Source organism: Euprymna scolopes, chromosome 29 (genome assembly GCF_053919585.1).
Source record: "Euprymna scolopes isolate OS-2025 chromosome 29, ASM5391958v1, whole genome shotgun sequence".
NCBI classification, from domain to species: domain Eukaryota; kingdom Metazoa; phylum Mollusca; class Cephalopoda; order Sepiida; family Sepiolidae; genus Euprymna; species Euprymna scolopes.
The window spans coordinates 86,590,470-86,615,158 of NC_136510.1; the positions used below are offsets into that span (position 1 = coordinate 86,590,470).

General features: G+C 34.3%; 1 protein-coding gene and 1 pseudogene across 2 annotated transcripts in view; both read left to right on the forward strand.

Moving 5' to 3' along the window:
* The window catches only part of LOC145252770 (uncharacterized), a 405,119-nt gene that overhangs the window by 117,040 nt on the left and 263,390 nt on the right, over positions 1–24,689 (forward strand). The window contains exon 4 of one of the 2 annotated variants that reach the window (XM_080112682.1): positions 2,274–2,378. In XM_080112682.1, coding sequence (XP_079968808.1) covers positions 2,274–2,378 — 105 coding nt within the window. Of the gene's footprint in view, positions 1–2,273; positions 2,379–3,749; positions 4,248–24,689 lie in introns of those variants that run through there. The other variant, XM_080112683.1, reaches the window with a different exon arrangement.
* LOC145253063 (U2 spliceosomal RNA) lies at positions 3,361–3,493 on the forward strand (annotated as a pseudogene).

Consider the following 24,689-nt stretch of genomic DNA (forward strand, 5'->3'; position numbering starts at 1 on the left):
GTCCATAGATAATTATATTAAAAACGCGTGTGTGTGTGTGTGTGAACATCACATTGGTGAGGGGAAAATTATTTCTATTTAGGTAGTGCAGTCAAAATAACTAAATGACATCTACAAAGAAAGGTGATACATTTGTTACTAGCAGGGATTGGTTCAATGGTAGAGCTTCAGGATCCAGACTCTGAGGTCTGTTTTTGAATCTTATTAGGTTCAGCCATGATGATGAGTTGTATAGTGATGAAACTCGTGTGCATGGATATTTAAATATAAACCTGCTCACATGAAGCATGATACCAACCAAAATAGATACTCATGAAACATTGTTCTAATTTGGTGAGGAAGATTTCAAAGTTGAGTCTGATGAAACAAACAAAATCACCTCTTTTTAAATAAACTTGAAATCTCTTGATTCAAACCAACTCAAATGTTGCGTTGATATTCAATGATATTATCACAAGCCATAAACCTAAACATGTTCAATGAAGTGAACAGAACCATCTTTCAAAAAGATGCGAAGAAACCTTTTAATGTTCTCTTGGTTTTACTTTTGAACCATTATGAGTTCCTTCAATCACTTCATTGGATGGTGAGGTTCACCAATTTACATAAGTTTTGGAGCCACGTCGATTGTTGTCCAGATTTTTCCCTATATTGAAAAACAAAAACAAAGAAACATCTGTATGATGTGACAAAACGAAAGTATCATATTCCAAAAATTATGTAAATTGATCAAGTAGTTTTATTTTTATAAAGAAAATCATTGGTAAGTGATTTAATGGGAATTGGTATGCATTACAACATAAATCTCACACGTTTGAATTATTGAGTTATGCCCCCCCTCTTTTTTTTTTTTTTTTTTTTTTCAAAATGATTGGTAAAACAATCGCTCTTTGGTTACTCATAGCATTTTATCTTTTTTGTACTTGAAAGTAAAACCACTTGATCAATTTATGATTTATCTTAACAATATTTTCAGTTCGTTACGGGTATGTGCATCGTGCAGATTTTACTTTATTTCTGCATAGGAGGAATTCTGAACAAGAAGCATCACTTATTAGTGCGTATTGCTCACAGGTTCATTAGAGTGAGAGTACTATCAAGGTCCCACCTAAGGGGGTCAAAAATAGAATCTGCTCTTGCTATGACCTGAACCTGCATCCAGTGGCATATAGACGCATTTATATCTTTAATAACTAGTTGAAACAAGCGTCCTGTCTGCACTGAAGGGCTGATATGCCATAAATGGGGGAGGGGGAATGCTATATACAGAACTAGCATGCTACAAAGTCGGTCCTCTCATAGTTGTCATATCTGTCACTAAATCCAATCTGTCCTGACTGACATGAAAACGCATCTGATAGTGATTCCCCAATTTGGGAGCTTTGTGGAGTGGTAGTGCTTGTCAGGGTCCCATCTACAGAGTAAATGATTTAGTATGCTCCGAAACTACATTCTGCAGTAACGCATACATTTATACTATGAATACCAATGGAAGCAAGAGCATTCCCATCTCAGCGGATAACTGATGGAAGTGAAATAGCCTCTCCCCAACACTGTGGTAGGTTGAAAGTTCAATCCTCAGTACGGGTGACACTCCAAACACAATTGTGAATTACTTAGGACTTCTACTCAGTCGTGACTGATGGAATAAGAACATGCTACTCCCATGGAAGTGTTCTGTTTTTGTTTGAAAGTTTCAGTTTGATAGGTAACCGATGCTCCTTCCTCCTCCTATGGGATAATGTTTAGGGGTAGACACACATTGAAAAAATTGCTAAAAGGAGGAGTTTAAGAGGGGGAAAAAATTGAACAGATAAGCAATAGAACCAAATATTTACAAGAAAAAAGGTGTAAGGGGGGTAAGGCAGGGTTTTGTTAGTTTCTTTCATTGTGTTTTAAGAGAGTTTGAGAAAATATAATATTTTACTTGGGTCAAAATATAATATCAGAAAATCAATATTTACCAAGAGTCCGGTTCTTTGAGAGGGTGTTTGCAATAGGCTTGTATCAGGAAATTCCTTATGACTGGATTTTATCCAAGGAAAAAGTATTCAATGGCAATGAGTGCTTTCCCTACCTCTGATAGGTAATCAATGGAAGCGAGCATTTCCTTGGCGGGTATATGTATTTGTAGATACGAGATGAGCTTGAAGCAGAGTAACTTTTACGAAATAACTGTTTGGCATAAAATAATCTGAAAAGGGTTTATATGCCATAAAGCAAAATAACCCGACTCGTTAATTGCTAATGTTCTTTTCTTTTTTGTCTTTCAGATATGCCTTTATATGGATTATGTCCAACAAAGGATGAACTTTACCTCGTAGTATGTGATACATGTCACAATGTCATCAAACCACAAGCCTTCACTCGACATTGCGGTATGTCAACTTTTCCTTCGATTATCTGTAAATTGTTAATTTCTATTACATTTCTTGGTGGTTTGTTTTCCTATCTAGCAGACACGATGATAAAAAGGATACATTGGATTACCCATTTGCTGAGAAGGAAACAAATTCATTAAAGAAATTGTATCAATATTTACAGTTTCTGCTTAAAATAAAGTTTGTGGTTCTTTGTTTCAGTTAAGATACATATTTTAAAATACTTTTAATTGCAATTTTTTGTTTTCTTTCAATATGAAAAAAAAATTTTTTTTAAATTTCAATTCAAAAACTTTTGTTTTAATTATTTATAAAAAAAAAAATTGAATTAAATTTTTTATTTTAATCTTTTAAATCCATTTTTTTCTTTGTTTGTTTAAAAAAAAAACTTTTAAAGTTTTTATTTTATTTAAACATTTTTTTTTTTTTGTCACTTCCATGGAATTTACCATCACAAGGATTTTACCAAAGAAATTTCTGGAAGAAATTACCATATTAAAACCACAGATTGTGTTTGTATCAATGTGTTTTGTCCAACTTTAAGTTCTACACATATTTTTTGTTTATGTGTTTTCTTATATTTTTCTCTGGCATACTAACTGAATTATCAATTTACACGGGTTAAAGTTTTCACTCTCAGAACCCATAGAAATTTCTTGATTAATGTAGAACAAAAACCATATATCAATTATAATTTTTTATTTTTTATGCTAAACATTACTGTGTGTGTCAATCAAGTTATGCAGTAAGCCAATCCACCGGATATCTTCTGTTTCTATTGGTGTTATATTAGTTTTAATGTTATGGTTATCCTTTTTTTTTTTTTTTTTTTTTTTTCTCTTCCTGCATTAGTTAGTTTCTCTGTCATCTAATGGATTTTGTAAACCAGCCAATTTAACTAGTTAACTAATTATAATTGTAAAAGTCTGAATCAATGTCATGATATCAAAAAAAAAAAAAAAAGTAGTTGTAGATATCACTACGTTCTTGGCTTTTGGGCCAAGATCAAAGTGTAGTATCTGTTCTTCAGATGCTGCACTTCATTTTCTTGTTCTCTTTCGGTGGAGGAGAAATCCTTCACGACTGAGACAATTTTTATTTTTGTACCTTTTCTCCACGTTAAAAAGGCATAGTAAATAGGTACATTATTCATACTTTTACTTATTTCTTTCTTATTTGGTTTTGTTTTACACGATGCGAAAAACGTAACAAAAATTTCGTTCCCAGATCACACTGGGTACATTAACTTTATTTTTATTTATATTTTTTCTTCTAAATGTGCCGATTGATTTTTTTTATATATATATCTTAACTTGCTTTATAATAAGTAATTTCCAGATGGAAAAAAAAAAAAAAAAAAGGTAATGCTATTTTTCCATAAAAGAAAAATCACTGTCATTTAATTGATTTTGTAAACCATTTGCTTTAACTAGTTAAATATTTTAATTGGAAAAGTCTGAATCGTGTCATAATGACGCATGATTTCGCTGTAAATTGCATTGTCAAATAACATTTATCTGTTGACCTCAATCTTTTGTGACTTTGCAACAAAACTAATATCAAGAGCAGCCTTCTTGGGAATGTGACCTGCACATTTATTATTGATAGCGATTTGGATTGGCTAAAACATGTTTTTAAAACTTGTCAGGGAGACCAAGATAGGTTTGGCATCACTCGGCCAGTTCTGTACAGCAATGGTGTGACCACACTTGAGTCACATTATTTGTCTGGAACCCTTATCTTGATCAGAACATTGAATGCCTCGAAATGAAGCAAATACCCTCCATAAGACACTTGCTGTACTCTGAACACCTCGTTTCCCTGGACTTGGATTTACTGAAGCTTTGTAGTTTAACAAGTGACTTGGTAAGCACCCACAAAATTATTAACCATCTTTCCAACAAACATTCTGAGAGTCTGTTTTAAGATCCATGTGTCTAACGCACATGGACATGCCTACAAAATAGGAAAACAGCACTGCTCCCATGACTTTTGGAAACAGTTTTTTTTTTTTTTTTTTTTTTTTTTTTTTTTTTTTTTTTTACTTTCAGAATTACTGAAACTTAAAACTTTCTGCATGATTTGTTGGATATTGTCCTACTGCATCCTTTACAATTCTAATGCTTTCCGAAAATTTGTCAAAGACTAAACCAGATGCTCCCATTTATATACATGCACATGTGTATATCTTGATTCCTACACTATTCATTTCCCTGGCAATTGTACATTATCATTATATGCACTTTCACCGAGTTGTAGTGCATCTAAACATTGTTACATATCATTATCTGTGTATACATACATACATACATACATATATATTTAATATCAACTCCAGAGAAAGGTAGGCTCTCTCTACTGTGCTAGAAAACTACTGACACCTGAAAGTATCCTGTACCTCTATAAGGCCACCATTCGCTCATGTATGGAGTATTGTTGTCACATTTGGGCTGGTGCATCTGCTACTAGTCTCTCGCTCCGAGACAAAGTTCAAAAGAGTCTCCAATCGGATAAGCCCTGAACTGGCATCTAAGCTTCAGCCTCTGTCCCATCGACGAAACGTTGCATCCCTCTGCCTGTTCTACAAGTATTTTAATGGTGAATGCTCTGACGAACTGCAGACACTTGTGCCCCCACGACGTAGACACCCTCGACAAACCCGACAGGCAGCTAAATCTCACCCCCACACAATAGAGATCCCTAGATGTAAAAGATCTTTCTACTCCAGTAGTTTCTTCCCTAGAACCGCTAGACTCTGGAATTCCATTCCAGGTTCCTGCTTCCCTAACTGTACTGACGTGCAGAAGTTCAAGTGTAACGTGAACCGACGTCTTGCTGCCCAAATCCCAACATAGTGCCCCAGTAGCCCCTGCCCCTGATAGTAGCCCCCTACACCAAAGTGGCAATGTGCCTTGTTTGGGGTGAAAATGTAATTAAAAAAAAAAAAAAAAGTTAGAGATAGCGCAACTCTTGCCACAAAAATTTAACACACAGGCACCCTTACAGTGGGTATCCATAGTCAGTCAAGACTGAAGGGAGCTATCATATATACATGCACACACACACACATATATAATTGGTGCATGCGTATATGTCTTTAATTTTACACTATTTATTTCCCTGACAATTGTACACTATCCTATGTACCGTACGCCCACTTTTGACGAGTTGCAGTGCACCTTCAGAGCACTGCACACAACGATTTCATTATTTCAGAATTTTATAAAAATTATCCTGATATAATCACAAACGGCCTAAATAACCTCTAATTGTTCTACATCTCTCCTGAGCACTAGTCCAGTCTATTAACACTAAACCAGTAGTAATGGTCTGGGTGTATCTATAGGATATTAAATATGGATTAAAATAAGTACAAAATAGACATTAGGTTTATCTTCCCTTATTTCGTCGTTTAGTCCTCACATTCCATGAGTGATGTTTCTGACAAAGGAGGAAGAATTGCTATTTTCTAGGTCGGAATCTATCGATCTCGTATTTATCAGCTGTTTTTTTTTGGGTTTTTTTTTTATTATTATATAAAGCTCTTTTACATCAAGTGACTTCATCCCTTGTCTGGAGTGATTTCCATTAAAAAAATGAGAGTAACAAATGCGTTATAGAAAGAAAGAAAGGAAGAAATGAGTTGCATGTAGAAGTCTGCAGAAGAAGGAACATCGAGAAAAGGAACAACTGAAAAAGAACATGTTCGAACATGGATAGGATGCGCATATCACTTATTGTTGAGTTAGTATAATTAGACTGGGTTAGTGCTTAGGAGAAATGGAGGAATGTACATGATTATAGCTTACTAGAAAGTCCACCCAGTGTTGCCTGGTAAGGATCCCTGTGTATTCTTGCTCCTAGCATTAAATCATTTTTATTACCATTTTTATGTTCTGTAATTAAGTTTTCTTTTTTCTTTGTTTACATCATTTATTTATCCTCTTTATGTTGCTGCTATTACTAATTTAATCTTTGTAGTTTGTTTATTTCCATTATTTAAATTCTGTTACTGCCCTCTTGCATTGTTACTGCTTCTACCACTTCTACTCTCTCTATTTTCCTCTTTCTCCTCTATCCTTCTCTTCCTATCACTCTTGTCTCATACTTCCTTCTAAATATCTAAAACATTCCACGCGCAAACAAGCAATCAAGGTCTTCAAAGTTTTAGTATTATTCTATTGACCTTCTCTCCAGAAGGTTGGACGCAAGTGGGTTTGATGAAAGTATTTCTGTGGAACAAACTGGATTCGAACTTGCCCCCACCAAGTTATCTGTCAGTATTATTAACCATCTAGCCGCTGTCGCCCTCCAATTTTAGTTTTTGATGATAGATTATGATTTTCTATTAAAAAATTTTTTATTTTTTTTATTTACGTGATTAAATCCTTGTTGGAAATACAATTTCACAAACGTGCCTATTTTTAGTTCACAACCTCCACACTCACCCCCATAATTTTGCTGATGGACTGTGATCTGAATATGTCCAATTCAAACGCTGCAAAGGCCACCTTGACAGTGACGTTGTGTAAATGTCTAATCACTGTTGGGGTTTTGCACCACCAGACGAGCTGTGTGATGAGATACGTGCTGCGCGGGAGTGTTGCACCTGATGAACTGCACAAGCTACAACGCCTGTTGCCAATGCTCGGCTCTCCTTTCCGTATCTATTCTGTAGGCATCGATGCTTGTCATGAGTTGACACGTGTTACATAGTCTAAGCTTTTGTTGTTCTTGTTTTTCTACCACACGTGCGTGACCACCATTTTCAAATTATGTCACCATGTGCTTTTTGCTTTGTCTGGTCGAAAATTTTAGCATATTAATCACAGTTCAGATTTTATTTATTTATTTATTTTTTTTTTAATTTTCTTTTTGTTAATTTTTGTTCATTCGGAATAAGGCATATTTACCATTGAAGCATAAGAGGTTACTTGTGGTAGGGGTCGAATTGGGGGTGGGGAGATGCAACCTGGGTGAAGAGTTGGGCATCAAGGTGTTTATTTACATTACATTTAAATTTGTGCATATTGAGACTGCTGGAAGAAGTAGAAAGGGAATTCCAAAAGGAATCGGTAGAAAATCTTCTGCCATTTAGTAACATTTACAGTGAAGGGGTGGGATTTTGCCGCTAGTTGAGCATCTTTTTTACCATTTCGTGGGTATAAGTTTAACAAGCTCATTTGAGCACATTCCATAAAAATACTTATAAAATAAGGATAAAATTGCAGCAATGCAACAAGTTGGAGCTTGGCAAATAGTATGGGATGCGTTAGGTTAGAAATTAGCAATGCACATTAAAAAAAAAATTAGCAATACACGTTAAAAAAAATTAGCAATACACGTAAAAAAAAAATTAGCAATACACGTAAAAAAAAAATTACCGATACACATTAAAAAAATAGCAATACACATTAAAAAAAAATTAGCAATACACATCAAAAAAAATTAGCAATACACATCAAAAAAAATTAGCAATACACATAAAAAAAAATAGCAATACACATTAAAAAAAAATAGCAATACACATAAAAAAAAATGAGCAATACACATAAAAAAAAATGAGCAATACACATAAAAAAAAATGAGCAATACACATAAAAAAAATGAGCAATACACATTAAAAAAAAAATGAGCAATACACATTAAAAAAAAAATGAGCAATACACATTAAAAATTTTGACAGCTTAAAATGTAGCAATAATGGCAGATATAAAGAGTTTGATGATCTGAGAATGTTTTTAAATTTTTTTAATCTCACTAAAAGATAAGGAAGTTACGGCTATTTTTGTGCCCGGCATGGTTGGATATTTTCCCTCTTTAAGCTCGTATGCCTTTCGTTATTTTTTTGCACCAGTTTTTCAATAAAAATTTTATATCTTAGTTAAAACAAAAGATTAAGCAATGAAATTTTCTATATAACTGTACTTGTTAATGCATGTGAATGAATATTCATTTCCCAACAAAATTATGGTATTTTAACAAATTAGTCATATTTTAAAACTACCTTGAAATCTGTGATTATCGAAAGCGATTTATATTCTATGGGTATTGCTATAGAAATTATTTTTGTTAAAATTTCTTCATATGAACCGAAGTTTAAAAATGGTTTCTGTTTGTATCTCCATTCCAAATGCTCTCAATAAACATCTGTATCGGTCAACGGTTTATTAGAAAAGAGGAACGGTGTCTGCAAATTCTTGCTGTGATATCAACCACAAGATTTTGTCTTCCCTTCCCCCCACTGTAATTATCTATACTCCTACGAGTTTAAAAAAAAAAAATTTTGTATTCATATTAAAAACCCCTTTTTTTCTATTTATTTAAAAAGAAAATACAACTTTCTTATATATGGGTCGTGAAATTGCATTCATTTGCAAAAGATCTAGGTAATTTGCATATTCTTTTAATAATTCATTTTAATTAATTCCCTATTAGTTTTTTCGGTTTTCTTATAGGGTCATTCCATGTCAAAACACCAGCAAAAAGTTCAAATCTGCACCCACCGACACCGAATTAGTTGAAATTTGGCACAAATATTCCCCTTCATGAGTTAGGAAAATTTGCCAAATTATTTGGTCCTAAACCTTACCGTTCGGATTTTAGGGGGGGGGGTGTAAAATTTGCATATTTTGCTTCCAAATTTATGCTGTGAAACCGTACAGAATTTTAGTGTTTTATAAAATGAGAAAAAAAAATACTTCCACTTATTCAATATTTCTGAAATTTGGTAGGAAGGGCATTTAGGGACTGTAGAATCCGAATATCTTATTATTTTAACCCCATATCTGGTAGAAAATAAAATTTTGCTCTCCCAAATGCATATCCCCCAAATCATCAATTTTTTACCTATGTAGCTTATGGTCATGGCTGATAGAACAAGAGCATGCTACCCCTGTGGATTAAGGTCAGAGGTTACATTGGCCGAAATGTTCGAAAATAACACTAAAGTTGAGAATAGTAAAGATGAAGAATTCAAATAATACGAATATTAGACTTGTTCAACTTTTTTTTATTTAAAAGATTGAAAAGTCGCGTTTGCTGTTGACAACCATTACAATCGAAATGTCAAGCATCCTCGGTCAGATGCCACTGGAATTGTATGTAGTATTGGTGGTAGCCACTTGCAGAGACAAACCCTAAGAAACCGTTTTAATGTTTAGTGTATCTTAACTGTCATCTGGAGTGGGCCCCATGTCCATTATAATGTCCCTTAGTGTCTGGGTCTGGATGAAAAGGGGGTGGGGAGAGATATTCTTTTGTATACTGTGCTTCATAAAAACAAATGTTTTAATCGAATCTGCATTGCAACAGGAACATTAAAGGGTTTTTGATAAGATTGACAGAAATGTAGGGGCCCCCACCTCACCTTTTGTTTTTCCCTGCAACCTCTCTCTTTCTCGGGCTCGATGTTGCTAATCTCGGTCTTTTCTCTCATAACTATTATGATACATGTTCTTCAGAATTGTCTGATCTATTCCTTGCTTCCTTTGTTCCAGCTCGTTTGACTGGTTGGTCTTCATCAGTTCACTCTTTTGATGCCTTTATACAGCTTATTTCAGTAGCTTTTTTCCAAGAGCTACAGGTTTGTGAAAGGCTCTCTTATTGTTGACTGTTTTCCATGTACCTATAGCCTAGGTCGTTTCAAGACTAAGGTCAATAGGCATCTCCTATGTTTGCGATAATCAGCTTTTCTTCATTTTAGTTCCTTACATCAAATGGCTTTACACCTTGTCTGGAGTGATTTATATTAAATTTTATTCTTTTTTTTTTTTTCGTCCCCTTAACAAAGCAGGAATTTAGTAATTCACTTCTGTTTATTCACACTTTTTTCAATAACTACACCATGGATTTTTAAAAAAATTTGCTCAAATATTAGCTATGATGAAAATAAATTTTTGCTGAAACGGATTTTCCCGGATAACTCTGGTTGCCTCACTAGGGGACATTATAGAGGTAAAATTGCCTCAAAATAGTTTGTCTGTTCGTTTGTTTTAAATTTTCTCAATAACCACCCGTTGAAGTTTTTAAAATATTTTGCACAAACATTAGTCATAGTGAACGTAATTTTTTCACCCTCGTGGAGGGGTACCCCACATGGTCGGCTTGTTTTTAATTTTTTTATAAAAATGATTGGTGTGTAATCAACAAAATAAGCTGTGTTGTTTAATTTCTTTGACTATCATGACTTGGTTGATTTCTTTTAACCTAATTTCATATGTCCGTTTATATTTCTCTTCAAATTGTCTTTTTTCTTTCTTTCTTTAAAGATCAATTGCAGTTTTTCTGTTATTTCAATTGGCCAAATTGCCGCTAATCAGCTTTGAGGCCTGGAATCGTCTACCAGGTCACAGTAGGATTTGGGAGTAGACAAGAAACGATTGTCGCTTCCAAGTGTCAGTTGGTTCAAGTTTTCAGAACATACCTGTAATTATCGACTCTCACCTTTTTGTTGCTATGCTTATGTTGAGGAAATGTTTACAGACGGTTTTTTTTTTTTTTTTCTTGATCGCTTTCCATTCATCCCAACCCTTCTTTCTTTCTGGAATGTCAGTCTGTTTCAGCTTTTCTTGTATCAAAATTGATGACTGAAAGAAGCTTATTTATATTTTCATACTATCACAAGATGTTGATGCAATACTTGCTTCAGTATTTCCACACACACACACACACACACACACACACACACACACACACACACATATATTAAATTATGAAAATATATATGGCAAGTAAACTACACAGAATTTTCTGTTTCATTCTCATGAGGACTTGTCAGGCTAACGAGTCTTTACGAGGAACTCAGAAAATTCTATGTAGCTTAATTGCCATGTTTTCATAAACTGTAGAAATTTAGATGTAATGTGAACAGAGATCTTGCTGCTCAACTTCCCACAGTCCCCTGTTAAACACAATCCCAAATAGTAGCGCCTTACATTCCAAGTGGCAATGTTTGATTAGTGTGAAATCTAGTATATAAACGTCTGTCTGTCAGTCTGAAAATACAAAGATAGACAATCTCCTCCGAAACTAAAAGTCATAGAGTGGTGCTAGGGGCCTCAAATGATTGGATTTTTTATGGGCCGTTCTTTTATAGGTCTTTAGCCGGTTAAAATTGTTTTTAAGGGGTCAAAAATGGGTCGAACTTGAAAAATTATTAAACATTTTGTACATTCATCTTAGTTTATTTTTAATTTTTATCAGTTCATATGCATGTCACGTTGGTACAGTGGTAACGTCACCAGCTTTGAACGATTGGTTTCGATTCTAGCTGATGGCACCTAAATGTTTTTTACTTTTGAAATTATTATATTATTTTGCAAAAAAATTATCTACAGTAAGCAATAGTTGGATATGAAAGCAAATGTTAAATGCAAATTAGTCTGATTTTTCTCCAAGAATAAAACGGACGTTTTTCTTTAGCTTACTTGCTTTAAGTGTATTTTCATACTTCTCTCTTTTTCTCATACAAAAGGTGACCTTATGTGATATCTAAAACAGTCCATCTGTCACATTATTTTCTCTTATTTTCATACTACTACTACTTTCGATTAAAGCTGAAGGAACTGAAATTATATATATATATATATATATATATATATATATATATATATATATATATATATATATAATGTGTATTTCTTCATAAGTTTTGGTTTTGGTTTAGATTCAGGCTGATGCACCCAAGTCATATGAATATATATTTTTATTTTTGAAATCGCAACTTTATAAGAATCGATAGAAAATTGACCCTATAATAATATGTATGAACTCTGCATCAATTAAAATATATTAAGTGTAATTTAGGACTAGGCTACGCCAGGCATCTCTGCTAGCTTAGATAATATTCATTATTCAACTGATAATCTATGCATCTCATTAACCCTTATCCTGAGTAGCTTTTCGTCTTGATAAATGGTTACTATGAGGAAAAATGTATAAAAAGATAAAGTATCAAAACCGTTTTATTATGCATGAATATGTCTCATAATCATTAAAAATCGATAGTAAAATAAAAGGTGCTTCACAGTATTGTAGTTTCATGCCATTTTGCAATTGTCAGGATATTTGGATAGCAGTTAGCAATTAGACTTAAAACTTCAGTAATAGTACTAAATGTATTTTATCTTCCCTCCACCAATTTGTAGTATTTATTTTATACTAGCAGGGTTTCCCGGCATTGCCCAAGGCAAAAATATAACAAATTTCTATTAAAAAAATTATCTCTTGTCTTCCCTTTATCCTTTTCTCTCCAACCCGTCTTTCTCCTTCGCCCAGCCCATTCCTCTCTAGCTGGACATACACACAGACAACTCTTCTTTATATAATAGATTCCTTGCACAACGAGTCTGCATTTTCTTCCAAAATATCTACGTAGCCCGGAAATCCTCCCTCCCCCGATGAAACCTGACCCAATTGACCGACACCCCTCCCTTTTTTCTAAATTCTAAAATATTCATCCAGAACAACACTGATTGAGAATATAACTTTGTGGATGTATGTTTTGTAGTTTGTTTCTTTTTTACTTTTACTTGGACATACATCAGTCACAGCACAGGATGATATTTAAGTATGTCTGTGCATTGTGGGACAAGAACAATTAAATAACTTGTAGGCAACAGATGCAACTGTTACATTCCAGCGAGTAGATTTAATCCAAGCAGATCATATATTCCAGAGGGAATAAAGTTACGGCAAGGAATATGTAGTATATATCTAATGGCATGACGCTGTAGATGCTCAACAGAATCAGGACACCTGCCAACTCTGGCTGGTTGTTTGTTTGTTTTACTGCATATCAACCCTTTTCAGGTTATTTAATGCTGAATCCAGTGATTTTGAAGAACAATTTTTTAATAGAGTATATATATATATATATATATTTAAAAAAATTTTTTTTTTTAAGTCGGTTTCTATTTATTTAACCCATAGTTAGGACCCTAACAGGTACTACCAGTCTGGGTCAGAATGGACCTGGGAGTAATGGCAATTAAAGGGTTGCTCCGCACTCCGTAAGCTGGGGCCTCACCATCGGATATAGTTTAAGATCATATCCAGGACCGCCAACTCTGGCAAACACTAGGGACTCGTATTCCATGTGGGGCCGAATCATTGCCTTGTAATGCTTAGTCAGTAAATGCCATTTATGAAGAATTTGGTAGCACAAGATATGCAATATGTAAAGTTCCTTGTTAATCCTGTTGACTACACAAGACAAGTTATCATCAAATCTGAGATTGCTGGATATTATTACTCCCAGATAGTTATGACATTTCGAGAATGGCACAAATGTGTCTTGAAACTAAATCCCATGGGTAAGGGCAGGAGAGTCATCTAGAGGACAATAATTTTGTATCTCAATATCTCTACACACAAATAGCTATTCTAATTACATAAAAAATACAAATTTGCGGGGCAAAGTATAAATTTTTAATTGGATATATTAGAAATTGTTTGCTAGAAGTTAGAAACTACACAAACAGATAAGTTAACTAGAATGACTTCGCTGCATCCTGGACAACGCTAGATAGGTATAGCTAATCTATATGAATAAAACAGATGTATGCGTGTGTCTGTGTGTAAATATTTAACCGATAAACTATTGGTCACATTGCACTAAAAATAATAGGAAATTGTAAACATGCACCAAGGATGGTTTATAACGAGTAACATCTTTGTTTGGATGACTGAATAACACTTACAGATATGTCAGCAAGTTGAAATGCCAAATGTTCATTTTCAACTTGCCGACATATTTCTATTACTTTTGCACATGCGCAAATTCATTCGTAGTTTGAAGTGGTTTCATTTTAAATCCTATCTGTCGATAGCTCAAACAGTAGGGAACGTGGCTGGAGTGCTAAATGTCTTAATTCTAGCTGATACTCGAATCACTTATTTTTTCCTTTTTTTAATTTTTTGAAATTACTACTATATATTTGATACAATATAATATTCAGTAGAGAATTGGCTCTGTAGTAATGAATACGAGATCTGCATGAATTACAATATACTTAAGCACATTTTACGACTGTGCAAAGTCAAGTTCCTCTTGCTAGTATGAAAAGCATTTTTTGACAGCACGTAAACACTAATGGTTAAAAGAACAAAACACGAGACCATAACCTCCTGTTTCATTGTGGTGTTAAAGTGTTCAACCACTTGAAGAAAACAATGGGAACAAGAGCAAAATAAAAGGCAGGTGCCTGCTGACATCTCAAGATTGCTTTTTAGACACATGAAGACAGGGTCAGTTTATTGACGCTTACTGTTATACCTTACATTTAAAAAAAAAAAAAAAAATTATTTTATATATACAAGAAAAAAAAAAGTAGCCCTTAGATTATCCATTGAGTTCTAGTTAGTTTGTTTAAATGAAAGGCAGTAGCTTTGCAAACCCAGTTAAATTTTTCAAAATTCAGACAAAATCTCAAATGAGCACTTTTCTTTCTTTCGCTGACTCTTTCTCTCGCTCTCCTCTTCGATTCAGTCTCTCTTCCTTGAAAAAATATATATATATATATATATATATATATATATATATACATACACACACATACACAATGGGACGATAAGTGTCACCTTAAAGAAAACAGCATTACAGCTTTATTTTAAAACTTTTATTGAAAAAAATTAATTCAGGTAATTTGATTATGTAGTAGAGCTGACATCTATTCAATGTAGCCGTCTTCAGCCTCAATCACCACCTTAATACGGGTCCTGAACTGGGAGCATACCTTTTCTACAAATGCAGATGAGAGCTCAGCGAATATTTGGCAGGTGGCAGCAATCAGGCTGGCTTTGGTATTGTAGGAGGTCATGTTGGTGATGTTCTTGATGCATGACCAAACGAAGTAGTCCTGCAGGTTCAGGTCAGGGAAAGAGGGGGGGCTAGTGAAAGAAGGGCTCAAAGTCGTAGCACTCCTTCTAAAGCCAAGCCTGGGTTTCTTTGAACTTATGGACTGGCATCGAGTCCTGTTGCCACATCCATGGTCTGCCGACGGCCACCTGATTGCACCAGGGAATCACCACATTCTTCAGCACATCCAGGTACACTTTGGTGTTTACTTTCAAGCCGACTTCGAAGATGTGAGGTGGCATAGTGTGATCCTCACTTAAAACCACACCAAAGACACTGGTTAGAAAGTTTGTTTTCATCACTTTGGGAACATCCCTGTTATTTGTGACGATCCAGTAATGCATTTTGAAGTGCTAGCAATGGTGGTCCTGTTGTCATAACTTGGATTGGTAGAGAGCATGAGTTGTACAGTGGCACATCTCCGATCTCACTCATTGAGCATTGTGTCATTTTTCAGACATATAGAAGGCTCCTATTGCTCTTGGAATTTGTACACAACTGGTAAACTAGTAGAGAACCGGGTTTCATTAAACGGAAATGAAATCATGGCGTCTTTTCTAGGGCGACAATTTTCTCATTCCAACTTTGTGTGTACACACACACACACACACACACACACGTATATAATGAACAATTCCAATCTTTTTATTACCTTCAACTGTTGAGAAAGAAAGTGACAGAACCAAGAGTGATAGGTACTGTATAAAACAAGAGTGACAGTGATGTACATACATAGATTTGCTTACCTCCCCCCCCCCCGACATATTTAATTATTAATTGCCACATGCTTTTTCCTCTTATACTAAAAGCAATTAACATTAAAATTTCATTCATGGAATAACAACAGTATTTCTGTGATCTCTTGTGGTTTACATGGTATATTAATGAAATTATAAGACAACGTAACGTGTGTACTTTTTTTTTTGTTTGTTTTTTCTTTCTTTTATACCATCAAACAAGGCATATTGCTGCTTGGGCGTGAGAGGCTACTATTTGGAATCATGTCTAAGAGGGGAGTATGAGGAGTTAAGCAGCAAGATGTTTGTTTACATTTAATTTTCTGCATGCTAGTACAGTTAGGGAAGCAAGAAAAAGGGAGGGAATTTCAAATTCTAGCGGTCATAGGGAATAAACTATTAGAAGGCTTTCTGTTATCTAGGAACCTCAGCAATGTAGGGGTCGCTAGTTGTTGCTTGTTGAGTTTGTCTGGAGGATGTACATCGAAGGGGGCACATTCCATTAAAGGACTTGTAAAACAAGAACAGGAGTGGCGATGGGACAGAGGTTGGAGCTTGATCGATAGTACAGGACCTTTTAGATTTGAAACTTTTTTTTTTTTTAGCCTGTCTAGGAGAGAGATGTATCAGCAAAACATATATATAAACCTGACGAATCCTAGTGTGGATGAAACACGGAATATTCTGTGTAGCTTAATTGCCATATATATTTTTCTAACTTACTATCTAGCTCTACCTATGTATTGAGCACTGTTGAAGTAAATATTTAGTTTATGCGTAAAATTATACTTTCGTCTATTAATGTGATTAAATGAAGTAATCATGTGTGTGTGTGTATATATATATATATATATATATATATGTATATATCTAGGATTAATATGCCTAAACTAATTAAGTGATCATGAATTTTAGAACACATCTGCTAGGCGTAAGGGGTTAAAATGTTCGCTATATTTAGTTGTAATACTTCTTGCATAGTAAAAGTTTATAACTACAAAGATTTGGACAATCCTGTTTATAACCAGAGGTAAGAAAAACGCACCAATCATATGCCAGAATCACTTTATATTCATAAAGTATACTGGATCTCTTTGAATTCTTCAGCGATAACTTTCCGTCTTGACACACAAAGACCACTATGCTCTGCTGATCCTGACTGGATTAATTCTTATCTGGTAAAGCTTTTCGTATTGGATTTATGCTGTCCCTCCCCAACTATTTTTCTTTTGCAAGAATGACTCTACACTAAAGACTAATCTTATGTAAAGTCGTTATGAAGTGTGATCAACCCTTTTTTAGGTTATTTAATGCCAAATCCAGTGATTTTTGAAGAAAATTTCTTTAATAGAATATATATATATATATATATATATATATATATATTTTTTTTTTCCAAGTTGGTTTCTATTTAACCCTAAGTTGGGACCCTAACAGGTACTACCACTCCGGGTCAGAGTTGACCTGGGATTGCAATGACAAAGGGTGGCTTCACACTCCCCAACGCCTGCAAGCTGAGGCCTGGCTCATGATCGGATATAGTTTATGGTCATATCCAGAACCATTCTGACTTTTGTGAAATTTAACAATAGGTATCGATTAATAAATATGTCTCCAAATTTTAGTTTATTTGGTGTATTTTAAATCTATTCTAGAGACCATGATGTGAGCAAAGACTCATTAGAAAATATTTCAGATTTGCATTAAATTTGCTCCATTCTATCTTTATTTGAATCTTTGTGAGGAAACATGAAACTAGTACATAATTTTTCTGTTTGGAGAATTCATTTTTGCTGGGTTTGTATTGTTTGGATTCATCAGCCTACTGTTCTCATTTTGAGTCTAATTTTCACAATGTTTTGGTCGATGTAACTTCTGACCTTCTCCAGGTGTATCTTGTCGAACTCAGGAATGTTTCTGTCGAATATGGGAATTTGGACAGAATTTCAAATGGAACCCTTTATTTACTTCAATGGTGTAGCATGCTCTCGTTCCATCAGCCACGACTGGATAGAGGTCCTAAGTAACTCTCAATTGTATTTTTCAGCTGCCCACACTGAGAATTGAACCTTCAACCTTCAGGAGAATATCACTTTTTACAATTGATATTTCCAAGTACTCTAATCACTGCGCTACTGGTCCTTGCAGATATTCTCCTGAACGTTGATGGTTCAATTCTCAGTGTGGGTGAACTAAAAATACAATTATGAATTACTTAGGACTTCTATCCAGTAATGGCTAATGGAATTAAAGCCTGCTACATCCGTGAAGTAAATAAAGGGTTCTGCTTGAAATTGCGAATTCCCGAGTTCGACAAGATACACCTGAAGAAAGTCGAAGGTTACATCGACCAACATGTTGTGAAAATGACACTCAAGATGAAAACAGTAGCCCGATAAATACGAATAACTAATCCTCATCTTGAAAATTCAGAAACGTTAACTATTTGTTTCTTATAAATATAAAACTCACACTAGAAATCGAAAGTAGTTATGTGATTTGATAGGAAAATCAATTGGGGAAAACAAAATTGAAAGTAAAACGACTCCCTAGCAACACAAGGTAGAGACAGTTTGTTAATAATAAACACAGTTCGAAAGTGTGTAAGCATATCAATGTTGGCAGACCAAAGAGAAGTCTGTCATAAAGTGTTTCCTTTACACGACTAGTTTTTTTTTTTTATTATTAACCTACTGGCAGGAAGACTCGACGGTGTTTGGAATTTAATAAGGAACACTTTTTTTTTATTCGTCACATAACCGTCTGTTTTTCATTTTATTTTTACTGGCCCACTCTTCTTTCATCACCCCTTAGGCAGAAGAAATTGAAATTTTGGAAAACTCTAAATTAAATTCTAAATTAGTGTCTAATATATCTATAAAAGTGAAAGTGTATGTGTTTGTCTGTCTGTGTACATTTTCCTACACAATAACTCTGTCAATTTTCAGTCTACAGACTCAAAATTTGATATACAGGGTACTGAGATTTGGGAAAATCTTTGTAATCGGTTTTCAGTCAGAAATTTGGCTCTTTAGGGGTTAAGGTTCAATGATTTGACCTTTGAGAACTCTACTAAACTCTCCGCCAATTTTGGATCTAAACACTTGAAATTTTAGATATAGGTTCCTTGGACATGGATCTAACTTAATAACTTGATTTGAGCCTAAAACAATAAAATTTAAAGGGTCATAATAGGGGTCAAAGTTAAAAAAAAAATTTACCGCGTTTTTTTTTTTGGTTTTTTTTTTTTTTTTTTTTTTGCTCAACATATCTCCAAACACCCGGGCAACACCGGGCTGAAATGCTAGTATATATATATGGTTTTGATTTAATTAAAATTCGATATACATATTTGAGATTTTAACAGGTTCCTTTTCCCATGACTCACTTACAGGTAGGACCGTGTAGATCTTTGAGACATAAAGCCTAACGTACAAGTTTAGGACAACTTCCATCGTTTTCCCTAGAAAATTTCATACATATGATTTAAATTCCATAAAAATAGAATGTACTTGAAGTTTTCAGGGGTTCACTTAGAGATTCAGGAACACTTCCATTGTCTTCCCTGGTAAAATTTATATAACCATTTTTAGTTTTTATGTGGATTCTTGTTTTCTAACTTTTTTTTCTTTAGGAACCCCGAACATCATCTACAACCCTAACCCTAATCTCCCCAACCTCTTTCAACTCCTACTACAGGCAAAAGAAACTAAAATTTGAACAACTTTAAATTAGTGTCATATATACCGTGTGTGTGTGTGTATATATATATATTACTAGCAGGTGCCCCGGCGTTGCCAGGTCGTAAAATATGCATAAATATTATATTTTAATTCATACAAAACTGAGACATGTGCATGCGAGTATTCCTTTTTTCAAACAATTCACTTCTTGTAAGTAAAAAAAAAAAAAAAAAAAAAAAAAATACTCAAGCTGAGATCGAAACCAAAACCTGAAAACAGTGGGTCAAGTACGATAATCACTAGGCCAGCTTGATATGATCTTTAGAAAGCCTTTTCAAAACTACTTAGGGAATCTGTCACATGAACCATTCACACATGTGCATTTGTGAAACATTTGTAAAAGAGTAATAAAAAATGCAAGAGAGCTATATGCCCAGTCTGTTAAATCCAAAGTAGCTGATAAGCGGCTTGGTTCCCACCAGTTTTGGCAAATAACAAATAGGATCTTGAAGAGAAGTGTGCGTTCTATCCCAACCATTATCAACGGACCAGAGGTCATCTCGTCAGCTTCAGACAAGGCCAAACTACTTGCCAAGAACTTTGCAGCTAATTCTATCCTATGCGACGAAGGCCATCAACTTCCCATATTTCCTCCTATAACACAGAACACACAAGGTAACATACAAATATCTGTGCATGAGGTTGCCAAGCTAATCAAGAACCTTGATTCCAGTAAAGCTACTGGCCCTGACGGCATCACAATTTTAGTGTTAAAAAAGCTTCAACCAGAACTTGCTCCCATACTTACAAAACTGTTTGAACGTTGCATTAAGGAGAAGTGCTTTCCAACACCCTGGAAAACCTCATCAGTATGCCCTGTATTTAAGAACTCAGGTGATAAATCATCTCCCTCTCAGTACAGACCAATAAGTCTCCTGTGTGTCATGAGTAAGTTGCTGGAATCCATATTAAATAGAGAAATAGTCAACCACCTCAGCAGAAATAACCTTAGTGACACACAATATGGTTTCCATTCTGCAAGATCTATCGCAGATGTGCTAACGGTTATATCTCATAGGATTAGTGAATCTCTTGACAAAGGCTTCCTTTCCAGGGCAATTGCTCTTGACATATCAAAGGCCTTCGACAAGGTATAGCATAAAGGCCTACTTCACAAGATCTCCAGCTACGGTATAACTGGAAATATTCTCTATCATCAAATCATTTCTCTCTGATAGGCTCATAAGAGTAGTGGTTGATGGACAAAAATCAGAGGCCTGCAGTATTAATGCGGGAGTTCCTCAAAGGTCCATCCTGGGCTCAACTCTCTTCCTGATCTACATCAATGATTGATTTCCCTAAACACATACTTAAATCATTCGTTGACATCTATGCTGATGACACGACCATCTACGGCAACACATCAAAGGCTGTAAATGACAAAGCTCTCTCTGATTTTCTCTCCTCTGATCTCTAACGAGTGATTCAGTTGGGGAAGATGTGGCTGGTTACCTTTTAATGCATCAAAAACCAAACTCCTATCTTTACATCATCAACGCTCTGATCCCCATCTGGCATCAATTGAAATGGATAGCTCTCTTCTAGGAGAAGCCCCATGTTTTGATAAGCTTTTGGGCTTTACCTTCACTCCTGATCTGAAATGGAACACGTACATCAAGTCTGTTGCCAAGGTCGCTGGAAAGATGGTGGGATCCTTCTACCGCTCCAGAAGATATCTCACTACTGATGCAATTCTCTATCTATATAAAAGCCAAGTACGTCTAAGGATGGAATACTGCTGCCATATCTGGGCAGGAGCTGCTAAAAACAGCCTATCCTGCCTTGACAGAGTACAAAATAGACTTTGTGGCTTAGTGGGGGATGCCCTTTTCTCTTCCCTGCAACCTCTCTCCCACAGAAGAGACGTTGCAAGCCTATCTTTGTTTTATCGTTATTTCCATGGCAGGTGCTCGTCTGAACTCCAATCTCTAGTCCCCCCCCTCTCGCCAATCTTTTCCGAAAAACACCCATCTAGCTGAATCCACTGTCAAAAAACTTTCCCCACTCTTTATCTATGCCTGAATCAAAACGTAGATTCCATGAACAAAGCTTTTTTCTTAGAACTGCATGCCTGTGGAACTCTGTTCCGTCTGCCTGCTTCCCTCCTGATTACAACTTGGATGTCTTCAAGTTCAACGTAAACAAATTCCTGATAAACCGCCCCCTTAAGTAGACACTTTATTAAATATCCACACTAACGTACTGTACTTACAATAACCCTTATCCCTGAGTGGCTTCCAGGCCTTGATAAGTGGTGACCTGTGTAAAAAAAAATAAAAAAATAAAAATAAGTTGACAGTTAGATAAAAATCCGATGAATGCCCCCCTCCCCCCACATACCAATTTTTCAATTTTGATCCCTTAGCAGCCCTTTTTTCTAAATGGAAACCGATTAAAGTTTTCCACATGCCTGAATATGCTATATACTAAATTTTAAGTCTGTAGATAAAAATTCGTTGAGTATAAGATTAAATGTCTTCGTTTGTATTTATTACACTCAAGTCATATATATATATATATATATATATATATATATATATATATATATATATATATATATATATATATACTTCAGAATAAAATTATCCAACAATCAGCTGGTATGGAAACCTGTGATTATAAGATTTACAAGATATTACTGGCAGTAATATTCTATAAGTATTATCCCACCTCAATAAGAATTGCTCGATATACATATATTACTTTTAAAATCATTACTATATATTGGGTACAATATAATAATCAATACAGAATTAATTGGCTCTATAGTAATACATACGAAATCTGCATAAATGTAAACATATTTAAGTATATTATACGACCAGACAAAGCCGGGCAGAGAGTACTATATATTGGGTACAATATAATAATCAATAGTGGATTAGCTCTATAATAATAAATACAAAATTGGCATTATTTAAGTACATTTTATGACCAAGCAACGCCAAGCGGCCTGCTAGTCAATAATTTTCCTCATTCTTTATCTGTGCCTAAATCAAAACGTAGATTCCATGAACAAAGTTTCTTTCTTAGAAGTGCACTCCTGTGGAACTCTCTTCCGTTTGCCCGTTTCTCACCTGACTACAACTTGGATGTCTTGATATGTGGTGACTACCATGTGATATATATATATATATATATATATATATATATATATATATATATATATATATATATATATATATATAAGAAAAGTTTAGTTTGCTACGTATGACTTTTGTGTTTATTATAAAACACCGATTTTTATTTATTTTTATTTAAAAATAAATACAAAATTGAAAATTAAAAAAAACTAAGATGATTCGATTGCTTCCCGGGCAACGCCGGCTGTGTACAACTAGTGATCTAATAAGTTTTTTTTTTTTCACCGTCCATGCACACATTTTTAGTTGGATAAACACCTGCCAAAAACATCTTGACTCCTCAATATGGGCATCCATTATCGGTAGGGCGATGGGAGGTGGTGAAGGTAATTGATAATGCTGATCAAAATCCTTCTAAATTTATCTATTCTTGTTTTCTTGAGTAGGTTTACTGAGTGAATTGGATGCCATTTTAGCTGGCGTGCCCTTGTGGAGAAAAGGGGGATCAGAAGAGAAAGAGAAGATGGAAAAGGGTGAGAGAGAGAGAGGGGGGGACTATTGTCTTTTGCCCTTTCTTCTCCACTCCTTAGTCCTCCCTACTCCCCCCGTGTCGACCATTGTCATGTGATCTATTCTAAGATGGCTACCACCAACAGCCAGACATTTTAGAAACAACAATTAATATATTTCTGTTCAGACCTCAGCCTATTGACTTTTTATCTTTCTTTTTTTATTTTTTTTATAGGTACATTTTATATAAAAAAAATTATCTTCATTTTGTTCCTTCTGGATATCGATATAAAAAAAATTGTATATCTCCAAACTAATGTCTGTATTGGAAAATAACTACACAGGATGATATTTTGGCCTTTTCCTGAAGTGGTACAAGATACTTTTCTTAGTACTTTTATTGTTGTTATTTCCTAGATGTTAAGCCAATGAAACTTGAAGTGTTTATAAGATAGTTCTCTATAACAGGTGGAGGCGTATTATGGTATAATTTTGATTTATGCAAACATTTTTGGCTACATATGTGCACACACATTTCAGCTGCGATTTCATTTAATCAAAATTCAGCTTCTTCCGGCCATTTTTATCCATTTTAAAAATAGTCTGAAAAGACTGGATTTTTAATAAATAATTTGAAACATGTATGCACGTATGTAGCCAATAATGTTTGCATAAATTATATATAATTGATGCAAACATTATTATATTATATTTACACACACACTACCATATTTAATCAGTGCTATCTGTTAAGTTTTATATTTTAAAAAAAAAAAAACATTGCAAATATAGTTATGTTTGCAGTTTTGCCTTGAAAGAAAAGTTAAAAATAACATTTGTAATATGAGTTCAAGTAAATAGTGAAAGAAAAAGCTATTAGCATGGTGTTATTACAAAAAAAGAAGGAAAAAAAATTTTTACGAAACAAATAAGTAAATTATTTTATACTAGCAAGAACTGTGGAAATTCCACAGAATGATAAATATATCTAATCAACAAATATTTTGATAAAGCTGATATTTTTCTGGATAGTGAAATAAATTAAATTTTTTATATAAAAGCAAATAACAAGCAGCAAATACGTTTATTATCGTTTCTATGAAAATAGTGTCCATTTTTTTTTATATAGAACTGACTCAAATGAGATAAATTAATAAATACTCAGAAAGTAATATCCTGCTACATAGTTCAATGCAAATAATAAAATCACATAAGAGACAATCTTTAATTTACTTCAGTCCAATACATCTTGGCAGATAATGTCTTTTTTTTTTAACCCTGTTTCTTTCCAATGTTCTCTTTTTTACATAATGTTTTATTAACTTCTTCGATGAAGAACTACATATTGAAATTACCAATAGTTCCTTTCTCACACT